The sequence below is a fragment of the Salmo salar genome, chromosome ssa07 (genome assembly GCF_905237065.1).
Source record: "Salmo salar chromosome ssa07, Ssal_v3.1, whole genome shotgun sequence".
Taxonomy (NCBI): domain Eukaryota; kingdom Metazoa; phylum Chordata; class Actinopteri; order Salmoniformes; family Salmonidae; genus Salmo; species Salmo salar.
Genome location: NC_059448.1, coordinates 24,651,635 through 24,674,917, shown reverse-complemented (window position 1 = coordinate 24,674,917; position 23,283 = coordinate 24,651,635). Strand labels below are relative to the sequence as shown.

At 44.6% G+C, this 23,283-nt stretch overlaps 1 protein-coding gene across 1 annotated transcript; it reads left to right on the top strand.

The window, feature by feature from the left end:
- Window positions 1–1,453: 1,453 nt before the first annotated feature.
- Window positions 1,454–21,244, top strand: LOC106608862 (N-acetyltransferase 8-like). The gene is made up of 3 exons (XM_014207043.2): window positions 1,454–2,781; window positions 4,477–4,641; window positions 13,530–21,244. The coding sequence occupies exons 1-3, from the start codon at window positions 2,466–2,468 to the stop codon at window positions 13,895–13,897; spliced, it is 849 nt and encodes a 282-aa protein (XP_014062518.1). The 5' UTR covers window positions 1,454–2,465; the 3' UTR covers window positions 13,898–21,244.
- Window positions 21,245–23,283: the final 2,039 nt, after the last annotated feature.

Genomic DNA, 23,283 nt, shown 5'->3' with positions numbered 1-23,283 from the left:
CTGACTCACTCACCGACGATGGCCGATGCGCTCGTGCCAAAAGCTCTCTCTTGTTTTACTTGGTAAAAACAAAATGCTGTTCGTTCAATAGGCTTATTTGGAAGTTGATAACTTGGTAGCCTACAGACAGAATAGTCTTCACTTTTTAGCAGGATCCATTTGCTTTCCAACCTGTATTTTCGTCGCGATCGTATTTGAAATATTACGAGGCCTGTTTTAGCTGCATGACTGACACATTTGCCGCGTGTATTGATTGGGCTACACCCTATCCACAGCTAGGACATTTTGTTAAATAAACTATTAATCATCTGTGGCTAATTATAGGCCTACTACTGGTGTAATATTCGGAATAATTTCATTCATTTCTTAACAGACAGCAGTAATTATAGAACTTTGGCAAATGTATTTCAATTTATCATGGGTGCTGCGGCACGTCGAGAACCCTTCGCGCCGCTATGATTCTATAAAGGAAATAAATGATGAAGTGCAACGCTGGAGAGATGAGAGTTGCAGGCTCATGTCTGTCAGAGTAGTGAGAGAGAGAGATTATAGAAAGTTAATCTCATTGTAGTTCTGTGCGAGATACTGGCGCGCTTCTCTCTCTCCCCACAGCAATAGCCAAGCGTTGGTCTATAAAGACTACAACATTGCGCAAAGCATTAACCCGGGCCAGCCCAACACTAATCAATTACCAGGCACGTTTTCACATTTCGTTTTTTTAGGGGGCAGCCAGGAGAATTAGAGTCAACTTGCTTTCATTATCATTTTTACACTGCAAACAGTGGAAATAATTGTTCATTCCACGAGAGGTACCGGATCCTGGCAAATGGGTTCCGGAACGAAACAGTCCCAAATTGAGAGGTGCCGGATCCTGTTCCGGCAGGATCAGTCTCAAATTAAGCGCTGGTCTAGCCAATCAAAGGTGGTGGTATATCCTATGAAGTTGATGCTGGTGTCAGATCAATCCGCGCATGCTCAGAACTCCTTTCGTTCCATCTGCGGGTGGCGCTTCAGAGTTGGTGGAATAAGGACCGTCCAACTCTGACGTCACCCCATTGAAGTTGACATATAGAACGGTTAAGGTTAGGTAAGGGTTACGATAAGGTTAGGGTAAGGTATTGATTAAGGCTAGGGTTTAGGGTAGGGGCGTCCCAAGAATCCCGGATAGCAGTAACATTCAGTTAGGGTTACAGTATCATGCTGTGTAAAATGGCGTTCTTGGGCGCGAGAAACCAGCGATATGTAGGCTATTACAACCTAGGATACTGCAAGGGATACTCTGCCGCGTGCGTATGTTTTGTGGTTTGCGCTACATGTCGACGACCAGTGTGTATGTGGGGGGGGGGTCTAATTCGAGTCTAAATCCATAAAAATGCATTTTCTTCAGCGTTAGGTTAAGTGAAACTTTATCCGTTGCGATAAGCCTATGTATTGCTTACGGGCGCAACATCGCATTCTGATCGATAAATCCAGTGAGGCATAGGCCTATGGCCAGAATGAAATAGAACACTGAATTAATGTTAACAGTGAATTAGGCGATAGCCTATGCGAATTAATGACATTTTATTAACAGTGAACGTAGCCTATATTATAAATAGCCAAGGCTGTGACTGTGGCATAGCCTACAAAGTCAGAGAATTATGTGAATGAATGAATGATGATACACCAAAACGCTATCGTAAGGAAACTGTCTGGAGAAAGGACGGGTGAGGCGAGATTATAAAGCCGGGGAGGAATCACTGCAGTGCAGCAGAACTGTCAGTCAAGATACCGGGGATCGAAAGAGGCACACGGCCGGGAGGAGCGAAGCGAAGCTCCGCGCCATAACCAGACCTTAACGTGGGACACAGTCAGTCAGTTCCCCGACCATTCCCCGTACAAAGTCTGACCATCACCAAGTGCCCTTTATCTATTTTGACGCATCAAAGCTCATGTGTCCTCATATGAACGTGTCTTATCCGTTCTGTAAAGACGTGTCATTTCAGTCATCCAAGAAGAGGGTCTGGCGCAGCTCCCGCTGCAGGTGCACTGGTGCAGGCCGGGTTGTTTAGGGTGAGCTTTAAAGGGCCCCATTAGCCTACCGGTTCAGAAATACCTTTACGCAAGCCCACCCTTCCCCGTCCCACTCATACACACGTGTAGAATTTCGCCGGAACAATGAGAGGAATGTTGAGGTTTTTTAAAAGAACTTGACCGGGTGCCTCTCTTGTCTCTATCCGCCTATCACAATCGAATGGCGTAGCGCCTCAGCCAATGTGCACGCTGTGTGGACCACCCCGGCCCCTGAATCTGAATGCATCCACTACATTATAAATAGGCGAAATGTTTGCCTGCAACCCTTGGTCATGCAGAAACGCTCAGGGTTGCAGCAGAAACACTCCCCGTCTTTTTTCTTTCCATATTTATAAACGCATCATATCCCATTTATATTATTTCTGAGGTTAAAGTTCTTTGAGGCCAGTTGCATGCATTGTTCGTCTCCAAAAATGGTTTGCGAGACTAAAATTGTTGCGGATGAACACGATGCCATACAAGGGACCAAAAAAGATTCTATTATCGTTTCCTCCTCGCAAATGTGGACTTCTTCCACACCGGCACCGAATCCTATCGAGGAAAATGATGTGAGGAAAGATACGGTTTTTATCCGTGAGTTTGAGCGCACGGACCATGTGGAAGTGCGCCGCATCTTTTATGAGGGGATCATGGAGAGGATACCCAACACCGCATTCAGAGGCATATTACAGCAAAGTCAAACCCAATTCTTATATGTTCTTCTGACACGTAAGTGACAAGATTTCCCATATACTTAACAATTTACTGGCCTGAAATTCGTTAAGTTGCCCTTAGGCATTGAAAAACTATTTTCATTTTACCCATGTATTTGCAAATTATTCTTGTCAAAGACATTATGAATAACCCATCCATACTAACACATGAAAACCAATTATTGTACAAAAAAAAAAAAGATATCTATATTTTTTTGAAGTTAGAAGTGAGTTGAAATGCAGTTGAAGGAAAGCCATAATCTGTTGGGGCATCGATGTGTCAATTGATAATTCGTTGACCTCTTTTCTTTCTTTTTAAAGTGCTTTATTCATTTAATGGCGCAAACACATGCTATGTGAAACTTTCACCAAGAGGAAAAGGATGATCATATTATACAAATTCAATAACAACACATTTGTAACATTTAATAATTGTCAATTTCTTCTCGAGTTCGTGGGTGGCTGTGTGTTGGATCTTCGATACCGGCATGTAGCGTAGCCCGTGTGCAGCACGGCATCAAGCCGCAAAACAAAGGCATGGCTAAAACGCTTGGTGCATGTAGCCGGTGGGCCTGTTTGGCGTGCATGTAGGGGGGCAATGATGTCAGTTGCCGGTGAAGTTGGATGCGTTCATTCATTAATAGAATGTGAGGATTGGCCCACAGTGTGCGCTGGCGTACACCAATTTGCACCCTATCGCCAGTTTCCATCATCATAGGCTTCACACATATTTCACTGGGCCTGCAGGCAGTGCACCACCACCACTAGCCGTGTGTGCATGTTGACATTGTTTATAATGAATTAGCGGAGATGTTCATTTCGTACATTTCCTCATGTGTGATATGCATGGGTGTCCTTACGGCACACTTGATCTATATGGTCAGACGCATTACAAATAGTCCAGTCTATGAAGGGAATGAATGGCATTGCGCACCGAATTACGAATAGCAATTCACCACAACATGTGTTAGGCTATATATATTCCATCATCATTATTGTTATTTAAATGTGCACCATCTAAAACAAGACTTTTGTACACCTCATGCCTTTGTCTGTGCAGTGGTAAGTGACCATAATGACCAACAAAACATCTCACATAAGCCTTTGTCACTTTTGACATTTTGTCTGAAAATGTGTGTATAATTGTTTTATTTATTTATTTAACCTTTATTTATAGTGCTTTGATATGTATATGACACTATCATTCAGAACCACGTCGCTACAATGTAGCCTAATGTCAATGTTGACAGTAAGCACGCCATGTCGTGGTGCAATGGAGTAAAAAAATGTTTGCATGTCAGACCAGACGACAACATAATAACATGCAATGCTGCTGCACAGCCCGTCTGTGGTGGGTTCCACTCTGGCGCTTCCGTGCGGCCAAACCAGAGAAATAGGCTACTTCCTAAATCACTGACCAGAGATGAGATTGATAGGCTGTGTAGAATATCTGTTTGCATCCAGTCAAATAAATACATAGACTCAACATAGGATGTCATGTGATGTTTTGCTCGTCGGTTGTCAATCGCTTTCTCTACAGTAAACTAAATGTGTGATATTAGGGACCGATCTTTATTTTTATGCAACTTATTTTTTGGAATGTCACTGTTTGGTTATATAATATATATTATGTGTGTGACTTCCGCCAAAATCCAACATTTGATTCTCTTTTCTGACAGGTATCGTTTATTTTTCTTCCTTATCTCCATAGTAATGTGCTTTGTTGTGAGCAAATCCCTCACGCTGACCTGCTGCGCGCCGTTCGTTCTCATGGCCGCGCGCTACTTCTACAGCAGCAAAGTTATCCACAACTATCTGGCCTGCGCGCTCCGAACTGACATGGCGGACATCGAGGAGTATTACATGAAACCCACAGGTAAGAGGGGTAGTGGGAGATTGGACACTGAACAGAAACTATATATCATCTGTGGAAATGTATGATCTGTTGGTCTTTGACAACATATAACGTTCATCCACAGACATTGTTATTTTGGTGAATTATGGGATTTAAAAAAAAAATGATGGGATACAAAACATAGCCCGATGAAAATATGGAATCACACACTTACACCCTCCCCTCCCACACACACAAAGTATAGAGTCTCTCTCAGTGTCATAGGCTCTCCCTGCCTGCATTAAGCACCGCAGGGTGACGGCGTGGCCGCATTCCAAATGGAACTCTATGCCCGACACAGCACACTAACTGATCAAAAGTCGTGCACTATGTAGGGAATAGGGTGCCATTTTGGGATGCAGCCTGTGTGTTCAGAAAGGCAGTCTGCCTGCCTATTAGGTATGCGGGGCGACTCGCTCCGCTCTACGTAGTTACAGAGGGAGACAGGGCACTCCATGCTACTGGGCCTATTGATTCGGAGATGGAATCTGCTGATACACTTTCTGCAGCAGTCTGGCCCACTCTGTGTCGGCCAAGCGTCATTGGAGTCATTTCCTCAACTATATTCCCTAACTAGGAAAATCAATCACTCTCATATGAACCCGAAACACTTCCTTCCATTCTGATAAGAGGAATTGAGCTGTGACTGGAGTCCACCTGGGTCCGTTCCAAAACGTTGGGCTATAATCAAATCAAACCTTTTTCTCTCTCTAACGCACGCACGCACACACACACACGCACGCACGCACACACACACACACACACACACACACTTCCATCCACATTTTGGGGTCAGTCGGGCCCTATTTGCGAAGCTACTTAAGGGCAGGTGTTCGTTAAGCCCATCATTGATTTTTCTCTTTGTCTCTCACTTTGTGTCCGGCAGCTACAGTTATCCACTGTGTGTGTGTGTGTGTGTGTGTGTGTGTGTGTGTGTGTGTGTGTGTGTGTGTGTGTGTGTGTGTGTGTGTGTGTGTGTGTGTGTGTGTGTGTGTGTGTGTGTGGTCACACAGGATATTAATGGGATTAACCGCTGCAGGTTCTGTGTGTGTGTGTATGTGTGAGCGTGTGTGTGTGTGTGTGTGTGTGTGTGTGTGTGTGTGTGTGTGTGTGTGTGTCTGTCAGAGATAGACTGTGTGTGTGTGTGTGTGGGTCTGTCAGAGAGAGACTGTGTGTGTGTGTGTGGGTCTGTCAGAGATAGACTGTGTGTGTGTGTGTGAGGGTCTGTCAGAGAGAGACTGTGTGTGAGTGTGTGGGTCTGTCAGAGATAGACTGTGTGTGTGTGTGTGTGTGTGAGGGTCTGTCAGAGAGAGACTGTGTGTGAGCGTGTGGGTCTGTCAGAGAGAGACTGTGTGTGTGTGTGTGTGTGTGTGTGAGAGGGAGTGAGAGAGAGAGGGAAAGAGCAAGCGTCTATATGATAGCGAGAGTGTGATGATTTACAGTGACCTCCACCAGTCACGTTCCTGCCGTGGGCCGTGTGTATGTCAGTAGTCAGGGAGTCATACAGTGCAGGGTGAGAGGGCCAGTCACTGACACGATGAGCAGCAACACGGTTATGTCTACCGGCCTCAACTAGCCAGGAAAATATAAATACTGTTATCTCTTCTTCAGTGTGTGTGTGAGTTTATTCATCCCACTGTCACTAAAGGCCAGCTGTTACTTCAGTCCTCTGCTCAGCTCATAGGTGTGTGTGTGTGCATTGGACTTACCAGGAACAATAGGGGCATTGGGGGGGGTAACTAGGGATTCTTAACAACAAAAGAACCAGGACATTCATTCTACCAGCATGAGTTCTCCCTGAAATCCCTTTGGTACTATCAACCAATCAATAAATTCTGTTTCATTAACCAACCAATCAATCCACTTTACTGAATCATCTGGCCTGTACATATACACCGCTGTGCTGTAGTCTATACCAAGCATACACAATTAACAGTAACAAGGCCTTATAGGATGTTATACAAGACACAGCGATGGGTGTGAGTCAAGGGGCCAGGGTTCCGGTCTGGAAGCACGGTTTCTACCTCTGCACATGTGACGTTGGGCCGTGTAAACAGGCTGCAACCCGGGATATAGACGGTCCATGAACCGGCGTATGCGAACGTGAGTACATTATGTTGAAAACAACGGCCGGACATCTTGGATGCGGTCTCCAGTTCCTTTATACCTCAATGGCGTGAACAGGCACAAGGCAAAACCAAGCTCCTTGACCTACTGTACAACAGGACAGTATAAAGCTTGGGTCCAATCCCAAATGTTACCCTATTGCCGTTGGGCCTCTGGTCAAAAGTCGTGCACTACGTAGGGGATAGGGAGCCATTTGGAACGCAACCGAGGGGATAAGTAGGTGGGCCAAGGTGTCTCCACACTACAGTCGCCTGGTTCCACCCTGAGCCCCAGAGCAGTGATAACACTGGCCAGATGGGTTGTTATCAGCATATCTGAGTCTGGCCACGGCCTGTCTCATGCTGCCTGTCTCACGGCCTGTCTCATGCAGGGTCCTGTCTAGACAGAGCAATCCACGGCTGAAATCGCAAATGGCAACGATACCTTATATAGTGCACTATTTGGGCATGATCAGTATAGTAGTGCACTAATTAGGGAATAGGGTGGCATTTGGGATGCCGGCAGCAAACCGTCTGGCCCTATTCACTTCCCTGCTAGTGACGGTGAGCTCACTCTGTTCTGAGGGGGTTAGCGAGAGCAGGTGCACCACTACTGTCACTCCCTGGTACCTGCTGCTGATCTTAGCTCTGAGAGAGAGGGAGTGAGAGAGTGGGAGAGAGAGAGAGTGAGAGAGAGAGAGTGAGAGTGAGAGAGAGAGAGTGAGAGAGAGTGAGTGAGTGAGTGAGAGAGTGAGTGAGTGAGAGAGAGAGAGAGTGAGAGATATATTCACAGCTAGGCTATATTGGAGTGTGGGCACGTGTGTGTGGTGATATGGGTTGCCGGGTAGAGTACAGACAAAGGTGAGGTAGTTACACAGAGTAGATACATGTGGCTCCTATCTTTCCTCTTTCCTCTCCCTTTCTTCCTCCCGTCCCTGTTGAAGATGTAACAGTAGCTGTGGAGAACTGGGTTAGACGTCAGCCGGAGAGCGAGAGAGAGAGAGAGAGAGAGGATCTTTCATCCCAGCTCCAGTATATTCTTTATTCTCCATCCAAGAGGACTATCTAGCTACTAGATGTCACTGAGTTTATGTTCTATAAACGTCATAGCAAATTTCAGTAAGCGTCTTATTCATTCATAATACAATGACGCAACCAAAAACACGTCAGCAGCACAGAACCGCTCCTCAAAAAACATATTGTTAATCAATACTAGTAAAGAAAAATTATTCCGCTGCTCTGTTTGCTACAGTCTGAGACTGCTATCGTTGAAGTCGTTTGTGGCGACGAGGGGCACGAGGGGCGTTGTACAAAACAAAGTCCTCGGCGATTGGATCGTCTCTAACCAATCAGAGTATCAAAACCCAGGTGTGTTCTGGCTCTGACCCAACCCATCGGTTTGTGGACCAATCAGACGGCCCCCGAATGTGTTCGCATTCGGGTGAAGGGTCAGGGAGGTTCTCAGATCCAGACTCCTCGTGGAGAAGAAACTATCGTCCGTGGGCGTGGCGTGTCCGTGGGCGTGGCGTAGCATTTGGCTGGTGCAAGGACTCTGTAGCTAGGCAACAATGGACCAGAAGCAAAATAAGACGTTAACAACATTATCGTTTCTGAACACTATAGTTAGTCACTCCCAGGTGACCAGTCCAATCTTTAATGGATGTCCAATAATGTGGTCCGATCTTTATGGACATGCGGGTGAGACTCGCGGATAATAGCACTTCTTCCTCTGTCTTATGCCACATTATCTTAGAGGTTCATAGAAAATGGTTTTGGGTAGAGCTTTAAAGGAAGAGGAGAGGGGAAGGGACTTTTAATGATCCCTCCTAGCCTCTGACCCTAGGATTGAGAGGACCTAAATTGGACAAGTGTGTATACACACGCACACGCACACACGCACGCACGCACGCACGCACGCACACACACACACACACCGTGATTAGCCCGGGCTGGGCATTAAAACTAATGTGAAAAGGCCAGTGCTGCAGCCCCTTTAAGTGATTAATGCTCCTACACTGTCTCAGAGCTAATGGAGCTGTAACGGAGAACGAGTGCTGGCTGGGTGTGTGTGTGTGTGTGTGTGTGTGGTTGGTTGTAACGTACAAGGGGCAGGAAGTATTATGTATGACTGGACACAGGTAGATATGCTGGAGCTTGTAGGTCTTGAGATCTGTGTGTTTGGGCCCGTACACCTTCATGTGTGTAAACGTGTGTGTGTGTGTGGATGTGTGTATGTAAGCATGTGTATGCCCCTGGTCTGCTTGTCCGAGTCTCATCTGTCAGGGTGTGGTATAGATGTCAGGCAGATCCATACTCCCAGCATGCACTCTGTTCCCAGGGGAGGGAGCATGCCATGTGGGGGGAGGGGTCTGTGACTTGGGGAGTGAGGAGGCCACGCACTGCAGATATCACACCTCACATCGCTCTCACACACACACACACACACACACACACAGCACACACACACACACACACACACACACACACACACACACACACACACACACACACACACACACACACAACCCTAAACAGGGATGATCTGTAACGAGCATAAACACACACACACACACTTTAAGCGGACACAAGCTGTTTATGAGCTTTTGTTTCATCTTAGACACACGCACAGTCAGGGTGTGTCCGCCGTCTAGACTCAACGCTTATCAACTGAATTACCCTCATATGTTTAAACTGAATTACCCTCATATGTTTCAACTGAATTACCCTCATATGTTTCAACGGAAAGGATAGACACTAATCTCGTTAAGCACAATAAAAAGGGAGGGAGGGGGTTCATAGTCATGTCATAACGCCATATTTAACTGTCTCCAACCCATGCACATGCATGGCAGGTAGCAGATTCTTTTCCTTTAGCAGTTAGAAGAGAAAAGGCTGTCACAATAAATCCTGAGTAAAAAATCCGCACGTGTATGCTCTCTCTCCTTCCATTCCCCCTTGCCGCCATGAGATTTTGTCTGCATCTTTCAAGTCGACCCATCCCTCCCCCTTTTGGTCGGTGGTAGAGTCCTCTTAGCCTGGTTAAATCCAATAACCCCCCCCCGCGCTCATCTTGGTCTGCCCCGGGGCTATGATAGATCAGCTCCCTTGTCGAACCCCCAACCCCTCCCTATTGCCCCCCATCCCATCTACCAATACAGGAGGACTGAAGACAAATGAATGTCCTACACGCTCTATGATCCCGCTCTCTATTCTAGCTATCTCCTCTCTTCTCGTTCTCCATATCTGACTCTTAGCCAGCAGATCCCTTCTTCTCAGAGCCCCTTTCTTCCCAAAGGAGGAGGAGAGGGAGGAGCGGGAGGAGGAGGAGTAGGAGGAGAGGGAGGAGAGGGAGGAGGAGGAGAGGAAGGAGGAAGAGGAGGCTCGCTTCAGAGTTTCTCCGACCAACCTTTCTTTCGTCATGGCGTCAGATACAGGACATGAGTGTATGTCACTGTCTCAGGCCCCTACACACACACACACACACACACACACACACACACACACACACACACACACACACACACACACACACACACACACACACACACACACACTCGCAAAGCTAGGCCTGGGCTGGCGTGCCTGGTTGTCCCGTCCCGTGCTGACTGTTGGCAAAGGCCCTGCTCAGACAGATGGTGACGGATTCCGCTTCAGAGGCGTGGCCGTCCCTTCGCCCCCTCCCCCTACCTTCCCCCTTCCTCTTTGTAGCCCCCCAGAGACAGGGCCTCTGGGTAACTAACCGCACGCCTCACATCATGCTCTCTTCTGAGATAAAGCACCGGAAACTAAAGTCTGATTTTGAATTCGCTATCACATCGTGAGTATAAGGTCAAATACCACCACACTGTTAGATTTCTGAAGAAAAAAAATGAAGTGAAACCTACCCTTTAACAAAAATGAAAGACGCTGACACGGTGAGCGAATCTGCCCCTTCCAAAGCGGAGCCATTCCAAAGCCACCTCATACATTCTCCTGCGTTGGGACTACAGACAAGAAAGAGTCAACACAAGAAGTCATTGTCTGGCCCACTCTGAACCCTGCACACACAATATGACCAAGGTCAAATGGGGAAAAGGTCCGGGCCCACCGTTCACTCTGCTTGCAGATCTAGCTGCCTGCTACTGCCTCCCCAGCTGTGATGCCCACATGTCAGGAAGTGTGTGTCTGGATCAGCAGGCTTGTTACCGCGGCGACCCTGCCGCAGTACAGCTGACAGTTGTTTTATTCAATCAGACACTAATCCGATGAATCCCACAGGGCCCTTTAAAATCCCTCGTAACGTTGGCCTCCAGCACATTCGCAGCGCCTCACCACTCGCTCCATGACGCGATGTGTTTGAGAGAGTGTGCTTGTGTGTCTGGTATGTGTGTGACTGTGTATGCGTGTGTGCGGGTATCAGATTGTGTGTGTCGGTGACCATTGGAAGACGGACACGCAGGTTTTTACATTCGTCAGTCAGTCAGTCAGTCCCAGAAAAGGAAGAATATTCTCTGTGCTGTACTTGACTACAAGGACATGTCACCAATACCGCTGACAGTGACAAAATGCTATTTTCAGCACTGTTTACTGTTGCATCCATACAACACGTTTTGCCTGCTGAAGGAAAGAAAACGTTATCTGTTTTCACCTTGTAGTTCTTGGAGGGCTTTGCAAATCAAAAATCAACTCGGGGAGACGGTTTATCAGAACGAGGATATAGTAAGCCCTCCTCCTTTACAACGACCTGTCCAGCATCCAACATAGTACTGTGTCGATCCCTTTACACTGTAGATGCTGTAGCTACGACACACGGAGGACAGTACAGTACTCCCACATTACAACAGAGACGGACAGGGATTCTTTGTACTCTCGTGTGGCTCAGTTGGTAGAGCATGGTGTTTGCAATGCCAGGGTTGTGGGTTCAATTCCCACGGGGGACCAGTACGGAATAATTTTCATTTTAAATGAAACGTATGCATTCACTACTGTAAGTTGCTCTGGATAAGAGCGTCTGCTAAATGACTAAAATGTAAATACAACTAATATCTGGCATGCTGACAAACATGACTCTCTGCGCAGGTAAAAACACGGCAGGCACGGACTTAAGAACACGTGACGAAGTTGAGCAGGGAACATTGAAATACTGTATGAAACTGCTTTTACTATGACTGAAGACCAGGAGTTTTTTTTCCCTGATCAGGTTACATTGTGGATGAACATTTCACTGTTGACGTGTGTGTTTGTGTCGTTCCTTCTCTGTCTGTGTGTCTGTGTTTGTCTGGCTGTCTCTCCCCTGAGGGTCTAATCGCCCTGACGTTGAGGGACGGCTCAGTCTACGATTGTACTTTTCATTATGAGCATCTCTCAGAGCGAATCATGTTATTAAGCAGTTAGCCCCGGCCTCTGTCTGCTTTTAATTTCACTCTGTCTACCTCCCTCGCTCTCTCCCTCTCTCCATTTGATTCTCTCGCTCACGCTCTCCATCTCTCTGATACACTCCATTCAGTCGCTAATGGAAACACCAGCCGCCACTATGTGACCAGAGTGTTTCGTGTGTAGAATCCCTCCTTCCTTACTTCCTTTTAGTTGATCCATCCAGTTAGTGGATTTGACAAGGCCATAACTGGCATATATTACCAACAGGACAGACTCTCTCATATAGTGTCTATAATGTGTGCGCCAGGGCCATGCGATATTCCACCTCACTTTCTTGCACCCACATTCGTACTTGCTTTTTTCTTCCTTGCACTGATTCTGCTGATAGGGGCTATTTCGAGGAAAGGTCTACTTGCAATATGTGGCTGTTTTTCCCTCCTAAACTTAGTCTGTAAGTAGGTCTGCGTAGGAGCTATGCTGAATGACTAAAATGTAAATGATACAGTGCTATGATGTTCTCAAAGCAGCTAGCCTATCCTTACCACAGGTTTTACCAACACTCTTAGAGGAAAAAAAGGGCTATCTAGAACCTAAAAGGGTTCTTTGGCTGTCCCCATAGGAGAACCCTTTTGGCTTCCGTGGGGAACCCTTTCCACAGAGGGTTCTACATGGAACCAAAAAAGGGTTTCTACAAAGAGTTCTCCTATGGGGACAGCCAAGAGTGAACCATCCTCATGTTTGCCATCTTAACTGCATCACATGGTCGTGTTAATTGACAGAAGCCATTGTATAGCAACCTCTAATTGCTCTGTAATCTGAACTCATTAACACCAGTCCGTAATTAATGAGATATCCCGATACACATGGGCAGTGGTGCCGGGTTAAAGCCACAATCTGCCGTTTCACAAGCCCAGGCTGCCAGCTTGTCGGCATATTTCATTAAAATGGCCTTTGAACAGCAGGAAATATTGCAGATTGTAGCTTTAATGATTGTTGTACTGGCCGTAGTTATGGGATGGGAGTCCACTCTACATTTGATCCACCCAGCCATAGGCTCTGAGGTCTGTGATGTATGATGAATGACATGTTAATGTTAGCTGGCCTGCAATGAGGTCCCAGGTTTATGGCAAATAGTGTAGGGGGCTAATGGGGCAGCTTTGCTCACTTCTTATTGCTTCAGTCCTTCACTGAGTCAACCAGTAGTCCAATAAGGACAGCCGTGGTCCGTGGGCAGTCATAGGTCCGGCTGCCACTCTCTTATTGCTTCAGCCCCTTCATATCAGGTCGTTATGGGGGTTAAATGTAAAGGATATATTCTGTCAGATTTGTGTTGGTGCTGTTGGCAGTGGTATGTGATATGTGTTGTGTAGGTATAGTGTGTGTGTCTAACTGGGCTCTCTGGTCCTCCAGGCTCGTGTTTCTGGGTGGCAGTGCTGGAGGGTCAGGTGGTCGGCATCGTGGCGGCGCAGGGCCGGGAGGACGATAACACGGTGGAGCTGCGCCGCATGTCGGTGGACTCGCGCTTCCGCGGCAAGGGCATCGCCAAGGTGCTGGGGCGACGCGTGCTGGAGTTCGCCGTGCACAACAACTACGCCGCTGTTGTCCTGGGAACCACCGCCGTCAAAATGGCCGCCCACAAGCTGTACGAGTCACTGGGCTTCCGGCGGACGGGCGGGAGCGAGGACTACATGCTGCCTGGCATGAGCGGCTCGCCGCTAGAGAGGCTCTTCTTTCAGATCCGTTACCAGCGTTACCGCCTGCAGCTCCGCGAGGAGTGAGGGGTGAGAGAGGGAGAGAGGGATGGAAAGAGAGAGCAACGACACCTCCTCCTCGAAGCAGAGCCCCTCGCCCAACGAGCCTCGACCAAGTCCCCGATCAATCTTATACTCCTCTGACAACTTTATTTTGTATCAGTTACTTCTTCTTACTACTTACCACTACTATGTCTATTCATTATTTCCAAGTCACTAACTTATGGGTTTTTGTTTTACATTTTAGATTTAGTGTTTTAACCCCCCCCCGCCTTTGAGCAAATTATTTTGTTTTGCCTATTTTCCCATTCTTTCCCGTTGTAAGAAACAAGAATCCCTAACATATATCACCGTCCCATGCCTATTCAAATGACATCATCAATTGAGTGTTCCCGTTACTTTTGATAGAAATTTAATTGCAATCAGTTTTTCCATCATCATGACAAAATCCACCCCCCCCTTCCTTCCTTCCACCCTCACCTTACTCATCCCCTCCCACCCCCCTTCAGAACACCAATCAGAGGCTTAATCAGGAGGGTGGCGTGTTGCGTAACGTTCAGATAGAAATATGTCATGTAGAACAGACATTGTCCTTTGCCATGGAAAACAGGCATTCGTGTCCGCCCTATGCGTGGCATTTCTATCTGAATAGTTTCTATCTCAAACGCACCCTGTCTCTCGTTAGCCCGCCTAAGCCCTCTCCATTGTCACAACGTTTGTGCCCAAAAAGACCTGGACAAAAAGACAAAGTAGGTTGGCATTTCTCCAGCACAGCCCATATTGAAGCACAGCAAGGGTCATCAAGTGTACTGTACCAGCCCTGTGGAGAGACAGGAGGAACAGGCAGGATGTGTACTGTGGAATCCACACTGTGGATCCTGTATAGGCAGGAAAACAAACACAAACAGGGTTGCATCCCAAATGGCACCCTATTCCCTATATATTGCACTACTTTTAACAAAGGCCCATAGGGCTCTGGTCAAAAGTAGTACACTGTGTAAGAAAGGGGGTGTAATTTTAGATGCAGACACAGTGCATTTTCTGTTGCCTAAACCCTCCTGCTTTCTGCTTTCACTATTTCCTCCATCTTTGGTCATGTTCTCTTCCCCTCATTCAACACAGTGTCAGCATCTAATTCTATGATTCCATTCCACTTGCATGGGAACTATGAAGAGGGTCTCTGATTGGTTGGGAAGACGAGAGGGTAGTTCAGGCCAGGGGTACGTACCCATGCAGGGTGAATACTGTGTCAATATTAATCATATTACTAATTTAATCATGGGTTTTTCTAATGAGTAAATTATCTAATCTAATGAAACAGTGAGTGTTACTGAGTTTTATGTGTAATTATCAATTGTTTACTAATTGAATCAAGATAAATTTGAACATTTTGAATATGTTTGGTATTTGATTGAGAAATTAGTTTTTTTTTAATTATTCACAACATTTGATGGAAGCATTGCTACTTTGTAGTATGAACATTTTATGGATACTCCTACATGTACATAGTAACCGCAATCTAGTAAATATTTAAACCAGGTTATTGGGGGAAACTACTTGGGTAGACCTAATATATTATTCAAAATATTTGCGGACTTACAGTACATAGCTGGCTTAACAAAATGCATCTAAGCACAAATTTTTCAATTTGAATTTAGACACAATACTATATCCAATTTACAGGTATATTTATATCCTTCTGTGTATGTGTTAATGCGAATACAGTTGGAATACTCTATACAATATGTAGCTGACAAACCCGAAAGACGTCCCTCTCCCTCCCTGTCATAAAGATAACCACTCTCTCCATTTCCATCCTCCTATCAGAGACAGAACCAGCAGAGGGAGAGATACAACATCTATGAGCCCAAGAGTTTGTGTCACACTTGTACAAAAATTAAGAAATGAAATGTAAAAAATAAAAAAACATCATAAAAAAACATAGATTTTGAAAAAAGTAGACAAAAAGATGTCATGAATTGTGCTGATCCTCCTTGCCTTGACTTCTATTCGCCCTTCTGACCCCCCATTCATAAATCTGACTGCAACCCTGGGCCAGACCCCCCCACCCCCTCCCCTCTCTTCTACCCACTCCCCACCCCATCTCTGCATGCGCCACAGTCTTGCTGCGCTGCTTTTATTCCATTTGAGCTTGTAACACAACCCCCCCCCCAAAAAAAACCCCGCCCCTATTGTGATGTCATCAAAACAGTCTGGCTGCTCCCTGCAGCGATGGTGGAGGATGCATAGGTGTGTGTGTTGAATTTGTGTTTGTTGAGTGTCTAGTTGAGTGTTTGTGTGTTGAGCGTGTATGTGTTTGTTGAGTGTGTATATATGTGTGTGTGTGTGTGTTGAGTTTGTGTGTGTGGAGGTAGGGTGGACGATTAGGTGCATTAAACCCACTCACCGCAGCGCAGCACTGCCTTGATGACATCAAGCCTGCCAACTGTAAAATACAAAAGCAATGCAAGTGTGGCATGCCTCTGTTCCTGGTGTGTGCGTATATACGTATGGTGCCTGCCCTGGAAAAATTATCGGAAAACGACATAAAAAAAAAAAAAAAAGATATTTTTTAGCTGAACATATAAACAAAAATGTGTTTCTTTGTCAGAGAAAAAAAAGTACATTTTTTTTGCATGAGATGTCTTTGAATGAAAATGTCTTAGAGGATACATTGTACCACATGGCAAGCAGTGGAAAAAAAAAAAACGTTTTAATTTTTGTATTAAGTTGATATTATCAATTGACTCTTTTTATCAAGGGAGTTGGGGTATCATGCACAGTCAGAAGAATCCTGGAGACGTGACAATGTCATAGTTTGTCCTTGTGTCGTTTTGACAAACGTCAAATAAAGCAGTGAGATCATGTTGATGTATCAGATGTTGGGTCATTCGACTAACTGTCTGCTGTAATGTATCAGAGGACTTCTCACTGTTCTGACACCCCCCTCTTCCTCGTTCAACCATGTGAACTGAGATGTGGCGGACACAAAAAATGAACCAGTTAGTCCAGATTTTTTCTCCTTCTCCAATTTGACACAATTTGACCTGGTCAAAAGTAGTGCACTATATAGGGAATAGGGTGCCATTCGGAATAGTGTGCCATTTGGGACGCACGCTATGATCAAAATTATGATCGATCCCCCCCCCATCGGAAAAATTCAGAACAGACCTGGGTATAGTATTTTGACCTGGATCCACTAGAATGTAGGAGGCAGAGGTTAAATGGTGAGGCTATAAGAGCGTACTTACTAAGAATGTATGCCAGAGGAGGCTGGTGGGAGGAGCTATAGGAGGACAGGCTCATTGTAATGACTGGAATGGAATAGATGGAACGGAGTCAAACGTGTGGTTCCCATATGTTAGATACCGTTCCAATAATTCCATTCCAGCCATTACAATGAGCCCTTCCTCCTTAGCTCCTCCCACCAGCCTCCTCTGATGTTCACTACAAGTGTACACTACATAGTAGTGTAGTAAGTGGACTCATATCTGTTAAAAGATGAATGTGAAGTCTTATCAAACTGAGCCATGAATGCTGCTGTCGCCATTTCAATAATAATATACCTTCTCGTTAAGCATTGTGGGAGATCTCAGCCTAGGCTACTATTTGTGTTCTGGATAAATTACATAATATTATACCAAAGCCTTATATACTGTAATAATTACATGCTGACATTCAAATATCCCACCAACAATCTATATGGCTTAAGGTAGCGAATGATTCATTTCCTGTTTTAAGTTGTTAGAGAGGAACAGACAAACTACACTGATATGTCACTAGCCTATAATGCATTTTACTGTATTCTGTTTTGTAAAAGGGTCAAGCCTGTGTTTATACGGGGAATGCTATGCTATGCCCTGTTTGGTCTGGTCTTAGTACTTCTTGATACTGGTAAAGCATACGCAGTATTAGAACGTAGAAGAAATACTGTATGCAACCACCACCACTAGTGTGATTCTGTAACTTAATAATAATATTCCATACCATTCCACTGAACCTCTGCTGATGTACAAGCCAAAATATATATATATTTTTTCTTCTTTTCTTTTGGTTCTGAGAAAATAGGGAAATATTGTTAGTGTTGACTTGGGACAATAGGAGAATGTTCATGTATTGTTTATCTGCAAAGGGTTTAAGACATGTATGCTGCATCAGAACTAAAAGCCTCTTTCATTGGAGCGCTCCTTTATCGAGTGCTTTCCAATCCAAAAACTATCATCCGATCACCTCACTGCATGTAGACGTCAAGATATCTCCAGAAGGTAGTCGGTAAATTGCGGTGAAGAAACCATGCAGGCTCACAAAATACTAAATTCATACTTTATTGTAGTCCCTCTCACCTGGAAATACCAGTATGAGATGTCACGTTGAACACGCACACTATTTTAGAAGTATAGATATCAAAACTGCACAAATAGTATTCCTGTGAGTATAGGCGTTTTGTCCTGGGCAAGTGCAGATTTTCAAAGGCTTTGGAGTTAATAGCAGACGTGAATGTATATGGGTACCGTTACTAAGGGTCTTTGGTGCGGGAAATTGTAAAAAAAAAAAAAATCATTTAAGAGAGAAAGAATTAAGACAAAAATGGCAAAAAGCAGCTAATGGTTCTCCTATCGTTGAGAGAACCACAACATTTGACATTTAAGAGTGACTGTGTACATAGCTATATCTATTACTGTTGTTTTGATTTAGTTTATATATATATATATATTTATATTTATATATATATATAATTTCTGTTGATTTCATCAATGCTAAAATAATGGACTTTGGAACTGTCTGTCTGAGAAGATGGCTGTCTTTGGAATGTTCCACCAAACATGGGGAGGGGGAGGGGTGGGAACGTGCCACTGTGGCAGTTTACCTGGGGGGGGGGTGGACAAATGGACTCTCCCTCTCTCTGTACTCCTCTGGTGAACTTATCACTCTGCTGTGGCTAACAGGATGACTAACTCTCCACTGTGGCCACAGGTGCCAAGAACGCAGGAGCACTTGTAGCACAATTGTGTCTTTTTTTCCTTCAGTATGGATTTTTTTCTCTCCTCCTAGCCAATATCTACCGCTTTTGCTCATATACCTTATGTATCATAAGCCTATATACAAGACAACGTCATATAAAGAAATGCATTACTATGACCCGTGGCTATTTGTTGAAGTTTGAAATTTGCCAAAGGTGAACGTTTTGTTGCATTTTTCTCTCAAACTGCTATGTTGTGTTCAAGAAGTGTCAACAAAATCCCGTATTTATCGGTATCATTTTGGAAACCCTGCTCACGTGCCATCTAATCAAGCAATAAAAACAAACAAACAATGAGATAACGAGATATAATCGTATAACTTATTTTATTAGCGCGAAATGCTGCATTGATGTTATATCTGATATGCTGGTGACGGAGGGTCGGTCGCCGTGACGTTATCACTGTTGGCATGGCAACACATCACCACTGACGATATGTAGAGGCCTGAATAAGAGGTGTGATTGTATAATGATTATTTTTGTATTTTTCTTTGTAAGAGGTTTCAAATTGTTTTTTGTTAACATTTTTTTTTTTTTTACTTGAAGATGAATTCTACTGGTGTACCACTTGCATTGTTTGTACAGGTGTTATTGGGAGTATTGGGGGGAGAAAAGTCCCTCCCAGCAGAGAGGTGAAAGATGGCAGAGTTTCTGAAAGTGGTCTCTGTTTTCTATCAGTCATATGAGCTTTATTTATCAGTCTAAATCTTGTTTCTGATTCTCTAGTAGTCAGGAGGAGTATCACAGTAACTCAACTACAGCCAGGGGTTCGTCACTACTACTGAAAATAAAAATCAATTAGCCCATATCAAAGTTTAAAACGCAAGCTGAAAAAAACCTAAATTAAAATCTTGTGTGATTTCCATGAAAGCGATTAAATGTTTTTTTTTTTATATATACTATCAACAATTTAATAAAGTTGTAAAGTGTATTTTACTGTAAATAGCATCCACGAGGTATTTTTTATAATCATTTTTTAACAGAAATACCTTAATATAACTTTTTTTACGAAGTTTACAAAATCACACACACTTAAAAAAATCTATCCAAACTTGAGATTCAATTGGAATGATCTCTTCAACTCTCTCACTAAACTCACCAAGCCAGAGACCGTTGGTTCATTTTCAACTTCTTTCAGAGACCGCTGCCATCTTTCCCAGGACCAAGGTGCTGTGTGGTTTAACCTCAGTAGTCAGAGAGAAACCTACTGTTGTCCTGTTCTGATGGAAAGGGAGTGGCCTGTCAGTGGCTGGAGAGCACCCAACACTGTAGCACAGTACTTAGTGGATGTGTCCAAAATGGCACTTTATTCCCTATGTAGCTAGTGCACTACTTTTGACCATGGCTCATAGGGGTATGGTCAAAAGTAGTGCACTGAATAGGGAATAGGGTGCCATTTCAGACTCAGCCAGTGTATTCGCTAGCCCCACGTATTCTCTCCGCTTTCAGATCCCTAGCTGTCATGGCCGTCTGTTGCTAGGAAACCAACCCACACAAAGCGCAGCAGGGAAATGATATGCAGCCACACTGAGGGAGTGAGGAGGCAGGCAGGTCAACCAGCCGGGCCGCCCCTGAGGGAGAGGGGGAGGAGTGTGGGAGTGAGTGTGTGGCAAGGCTAAGGCTATGGTTAAGAGGGGCGAGGCAACCTTGTATAAGGATGCCTTGGGTGCTTAAAGTAAACCACTGGGGAAGAAAAATGAGGTAAAGAGTGACAGGGAAAAGACAGGGTTATTACAGAGAAGATGGATCAGGGTGCGATTGCACAGACAGTTAAGGGTCTGAGACTGAAGAGCAAATGAGAAGAGGGGTAGGGGAACCCAAGGGAGAAGGCTTCAATGGGCTCAAGGCCTTAGCAAGAGGTCAGCCAAGCAGAAAAGAGGTGAAAGGTGGTCACAAGGCAGAGGGATTTGACCGTGGTTAAAAACGCGGTTAAGGCGTGGCCGGCTCAACCAGACCGTGTCTGACGTTACCTGAATAGAGTGTAGCTGCAGTGATGACCTGGTGTACCTTTCTGGGCTCATATTTACAAAGCGTCTCAGAGTAGGAATGCTGATCTGGGATCAGTTTGACCTTTTAGATCATAATGAATAAGATTTTATGGACTGGGGGAAACCTGATCCTAGATCAGCACGCCTACTTTGAGACGCTTTATGAATACGGACTATCCTTTCTGTTCCGCCTTCTGACGTTCCTTTCTTTTGACTGCTGTATTATTACTACTGATTTACAATTTTTTTGTTTTTGCCGATCAATGGGAACACTGTAAAGCTGTAAAGATAAAGATTTCCTGCATTGTGAAAGAAAAATGGATGTACATATTGTATCAATTAAAACGACAATGCATAAAGCTTTTATATGTTCCTCCGGTCAATTGATTTGAACGTTGATTTAAATGATCATGTAATATCATATCGTTTATCATATTAAAGAAAGTGGACACTATTAGATTCAGCTTAATCTCGGTTAACCCAGAACTAGTCTTGCGTAATTGGTCAGATGCTCGATTAAGTGTAAAGAGAAGAGCTAGAACGTGGATCGGAACCTGAACGAAGAGCTCCACCCTCTCTTTGCAAGTTACAGGCAAGTCTATGAGCCAACTGTCCCCTCCCCTTCCGAAATTCGAAACATGCCAACACCTGCAAAATCGGGATTTGTCCAAAGCACCAGAACTAATGCTGCTTGTTATTTCACACAACCCGTTGTATCATGACAAATCTACGGTACCATTAATGTTTATGTAGTCTGTCCACGAGAGATTCAACTAGAACTATAGGCAATATAGCCTGAAATCCAGACCTGTTTTGTGCTTACTCCTGTTTGCATATGACATGGAGTACAAGGACAGGAATATTAGCACAACCAGACTGGTACCCAGGCTAGAGGCAATAGAGAAAACTCTATCATTTTAGATGCACCTTGGTATAGAGGCTCCAAAAAGAGAACTCTACAATATTCACCTTGATATAGAGGCGTTAAAAATCAAACAACTATATTTTTAGCCTTAAATTTCCATTAGGATGGATCCAGCCTTAGGTCTCTCTCTCACTCAACACTCATCTACCCTGTCGCCATGGGGATGCTGGTGGGCTATCTGGAGATAACTCTGTTGCCCTTGACAACTACAGGCTTTTAAGGGACCCTTTGGCCTTGGTTTCCTGTTAACATACCATTCTGTTCTTTTAGTTATTATAATGAACACAAATAGCCGTCCGTCACACATCATACTCGTTCACATAATAGTCATTATATAACACATACAGAACCGTCTGTTTCCATACAAACAAAGCATTGGGTTACCAAAGGTTGTAACCATTATCAACTTGTGTAGGCTGAGTCACTCACACACTGAGGCTCTCCTCCACTACCCTCCATCCTCCCCCTGAAGTGAATACGCTCTCCAAAAATTGCACACATGCCACTTTCACGTCCATCCGTCCCCCATCCCTTGAGCTGTGGCTGAGTTCCCTTGAGCTGTGGAACAATGAAAGGGAAAAGGAGGAGGGGAGGAGAGGAGGGAACTTGCCTGCTATTGTAGTGACCAGACCATTGGTCAGGGTAAAATAACACTCAGTTGAAAAATCCCTGTAAGCTCACTGATACCGTCCAAGACCATCTCCATAAAGATGCAGTACCTACCATAGGTGTACTCTGAAACATGTATCCTTATTCTATTTCTATGGCAACTGTACTTAAAAGGACAGACATACTGTATACTCTGAATGTCTGAAGACATGGCAGGACAATAGAGAACAAGTTTGTTCTAAACAACAACTAAAAACTTCATATTAGCACCCAGTGATATTGTGACTTTTTGTTCTAAACAGCAACATATTACCCAGTGATGTTGTGACATTCATCAAATAGGTCATGCATTTTAGAAATTATCATCTGAATTTCATTGTGTCCAGTCCTTCTTCCAGACATATTTTATTGGCGGTCATAGAGGACAGTGTGTGTGGAAGTGTTTTTTACATTGATTTTTTAAACCTTTATTTAACTAGGCAAGTCAGATTCTTATTTACAATGACGGCCTACTGGGGAACAGGGGCAGAACGACAGATTTTTACCTTGTCAGCGCCGGGGATTCGATCCAGCAAACTTTCAGTTACTGGCCCAACACTCTAACCACTAGGCTACCTGCCGCCAAAGATCTCACCATCTCTGGCAGCGACCAGGAACTGGGTCAGGCACTGTGTGTGACAGAGACAAAAGAGCGAGGCTCTCCAGTAGCCAAATAAGCTGATAAAAGACTAGTTCAGAATGAACAAGGAATGGCTGACTGCGCCCAGGGCGAGTGGAATTCGACGATATGTTTGAAATCAGTGAACCACTCCAATGGGAGAAGAGCGAGAGGCTTAATAAAGAAAATAGAAGTTCATTAAAGAAATGCAAA

Excerpts from the sequence above, each read along its gene's own strand:
- LOC106608862 (XM_014207043.2), top strand. The coding sequence starts at position 2,466 with ATGCATTGTTCGTCTCCAAAAATGGTTTGCGAGACTAAAATTGTTGCG. Across the intron at positions 2,782-4,476 it reads CTTATATGTTCTTCTGACAC|TAATGTGCTTTGTTGTGAGC; the intron begins GTAAGTGACAAG and ends TTATCTCCATAG. Across the intron at positions 4,642-13,529 it reads GTATTACATGAAACCCACAG|GCTCGTGTTTCTGGGTGGCA; the intron begins GTAAGAGGGGTA and ends CTGGTCCTCCAG.